Source organism: Tenrec ecaudatus, chromosome 1, assembly GCF_050624435.1.
Source record: "Tenrec ecaudatus isolate mTenEca1 chromosome 1, mTenEca1.hap1, whole genome shotgun sequence".
In the NCBI taxonomy this organism is placed as follows: Eukaryota; Metazoa; Chordata; class Mammalia; order Afrosoricida; family Tenrecidae; genus Tenrec; species Tenrec ecaudatus.
The window spans coordinates 56,676,533-56,679,628 of record NC_134530.1 but is presented as its reverse complement, the minus strand read 5'-3'; the positions used below and the strand labels follow the sequence as shown (position 1 = coordinate 56,679,628).

The window sequence follows — 3,096 nt, the reverse complement described above, 5'->3', positions numbered from 1 at the left end:
GTTGCCACCCCTTACGCCTGCCCTCAGTCTACGGGCTAGAAACATACTCTCAGGCCAAGTTGACCGGTTAGCTCGTTAGCTGGGAAACAAAGAGCCAAGATGCTCTATCAGTCAGCTCTTTAGGTGTGGAGAGGCAGTCACCTGGGAGATCCAGTGCTCCCCGAGAAGCACAAGCTCCCCACGAGCAAGCCCACTGTGCGCCCTTTATGGGCAGGGGAGCGGAAGAGAGCGTGCCTATGTATATATTTGCCTGGATCAGCACTGGCTGCGGAGCCCTGGGGCCGTGCTGGGATGCATTTCCAGCTGCTCATCGTCGCTCTGAGGGAGAAAGGTGGGACTATCCACACCGGCAAAGAGTTTCAGTCTCTGAAACCCCGGGGCATTCTGCTCTGTCCTGCAGACTGGCTATGCGAGGGAACCGGCTCAATGGCAGTGGCCCTCATCCATCCATCCCTGAAAGGACGTCCTAGAAACTGGTGGCACTGGTTTGCCTCCACGCGGAGGACTGGGTAGCTGGGCACAGGGCCGATTTTCACTCGCTGCGCCCTTTGCTCCTTTGAATGCCACAGAAAGAACGGGTGCTCTTGTTGCAAAGGGGGGGAGGGGAATGCAGTGCCAATGAGTACTGATGACACCCTTCCTCCCAGGACCTGGAGGAGACTCTTCCTGTGGCTGCTCCTCTTTTCCCTGGCCATCCTCAGCCTGTTCCACTACAAGTTTACTTCGGTCAGGTACAAGGCCCTCCCCACTACTCCAGGGGAACCGTCAGGATGAGACCCTACAGATGGACTTGCTAAGCGCCTTCCCGAGGGAAGGGGTGGTGGGTGGACACCTGGAACCAGAGCCATGGTCCCTGTGGGCTCTCCCTCCTTGGAAGGAGCAAAGTCAAGGGGGCTTTTGAGGCAGACTGGTTTACCACAGTATCCCACCCCCACCCCTCGCCCCCTCAGGGACCTGGAGGTCTTCATCTCCATGGGTGCCTGCCCCAAGGCCCAAATGGCCCTGCTGAGAGACAACTTCACGGGTCCCCTGAGTCTCAGGTAAGGAGTCTGCACCCCTCCCTCTCCCAGAACACTCACTACCCAACACAGCTCCATGCCAGTGTCCCATGCCATCAGGGCAGAGCCGAGGGGTTAGCATCCTCTCCGCCCACACCTCCAGTCTCCTGTCTGTGTCTGTTCTTTATTGGGGCTCCTCAGGACAAAGACTGGGTCTGATTCATCTGTGGGTTACCAGGCCCCAGAATGGGGGAGGAGGCAGTGAGCAAGCACCAAGTGGGCAGATGGATAAACCTGTCTCTCTATCCCTGCCTTGGCCAGCGCCCGGCCTGACGTCCTGACCTGCACCTCCTGGGGGGCCCTCATTCTTTGGGATGGCACCTTTGACTCAGCCATAGCCAAGGAAATGGCTGAACGGCAGAACCTGACCATTGGACTGACCGTCTTTGCTGTGGGCAAGTAAGTCCTGGAGTACCGTGGGTGCTAACCAGGAAGGGGGAGAAGAGTGGGGCTACCCTGTTCCCATGTGCGTGGAATTCCAAGGGGAAGTGGGAGGCGACGACAGCACCCCTTGTCCCAGACTCCCAGGGTGAAGGCAGGACCACCCACCTCTCTCCCTGGACATCAACACTGCTAAGCGGGCCAGCACAGGCAGCCAGCGGGTCAGAACCATGTCCTAGGAGGAAATGGCCTAGGTGATGGAGCTGGTCCATCTGGAGGCAAGGGTGGGCTTGTGAGAGGAAATGATAAGAGTCAGGAGAGTGTCATGAGAAGGGAAAGCCACTGGACAGATAGAAGGACAGGCCTGGTATGAGCAACGCCCATTCGAGGTCAGCGTTGCAGGGGCAGGTGCACGGTGGTCAGAGGGCCACAGACTGGGGAGTCCATGCTGGGTAGGAAGAAGTGAAGAGATGAGGGGTGACGGATACTACGGCGGTGTAACGGATCAGAGGGTTCAGAGGGGACAAGGATGGTCGACGGTACCCGCGGAAGGGGGCCAGGAGTACGGGGCTGGTGCTCAGGAATAGGATGGGTGCGCTCCAGGGGCTGAGGTGGTAGGGCAAGGGCTGAGTTGTGGCAAAGGGCTAGAGCCGGGAATAACTGGTTGAGCGTCCCATTCCCTCCCCCCACCCCCCAACCGCAGGTACCTGGAGAAGTACCTGGCACGCTTCCTGGAGACTGCCGAGCAGCACTTCATGGTGGGCCAGCGCGTGGTGTACTATGTGTTCACTGAGCGCCCGCAGGCCGTGCCGCGCGTGGCGCTGGGCCCCGGGCGCCGGCTGCGGGTGGAGCGCGTGGAGCGCGAGCAGCGCTGGCAGGACGTGTCCATGCAGCGCATGAGCACGTTGCACGAGGCACTGGGCGGCCGGCTGGGCCGGGAGGCGGACTTCGTGTTCTGCATGGACGTGGACCAGCACTTCCTGGGCACCTTCGGGCCCGAGGTGCTGGCCGAGTTGGTGGCGCAGCTGCACGCCTGGCACTACCACTGGCCGCGGAGGCTGCTGCCCTTCGAGCGCAACCCGCGCTCGGCCGCCGCGCTGACCCACCACGAGGGCGACTTCTACTACCACGCCGCCCTGTTCGGGGGCAGCGTGGCGGCGCTGCGCGCCCTGACCTGGCACTGCGCGCAGACCATGCAGCAGGACCGCGCGCGCGGCCTGGAGGCGCGCTGGCACGACGAGAGCCATCTCAACAGGTACTTCTGGCTGCACAAGCCCACCAAGGTGCTGTCGCCCGAGTTCTGCTGGAGCCCGGAGCTCGGCCAGCGGACCGAGATCCACAGCCCACGCCTGCTCTGGGCGCCCAAGGAATACGCCATGGTGCGCACCTAGGGATCGGAGCCCAGGCGGCCCTGGGACCCGCCAGCCCTGGTCCAGCCGCATCCCGAGGGCACGGTGGACACTGGGGCCCGGGAACAGCAGGGAAAGGAGACCCAAAGCCGGTGGGAGGCCGTTAGAAAGCAGCATGGTACTTGGGGACAGCATGGCAGGAGGGACAGAGCAGAGACTGCATGGAGAGAGCCTACCCCTGCCCGTGGCGGGCGGGGCGGGACGGGGAGGCAGAACCCTGGCCCGTGGCAGCTTCTTGGTGAGAGTGA

The 3,096-nt window shown here is 62.2% G+C and overlaps 1 protein-coding gene across 1 annotated transcript; it reads left to right on the top strand.

Moving 5' to 3' along the window:
- The first annotated feature begins 618 nt into the window (after positions 1-618).
- A3GALT2 (alpha 1,3-galactosyltransferase 2) lies at positions 619-2,830 on the top strand. Its single transcript, XM_075528050.1, has 4 exons — positions 619-731; positions 951-1,040; positions 1,320-1,457; positions 2,143-2,830. Exons 1-4 carry the CDS (start codon positions 619-621, stop codon positions 2,828-2,830), a joined length of 1,029 nt encoding a protein of 342 aa, XP_075384165.1.
- The last annotated feature ends 266 nt before the right edge of the window (positions 2,831-3,096 follow it).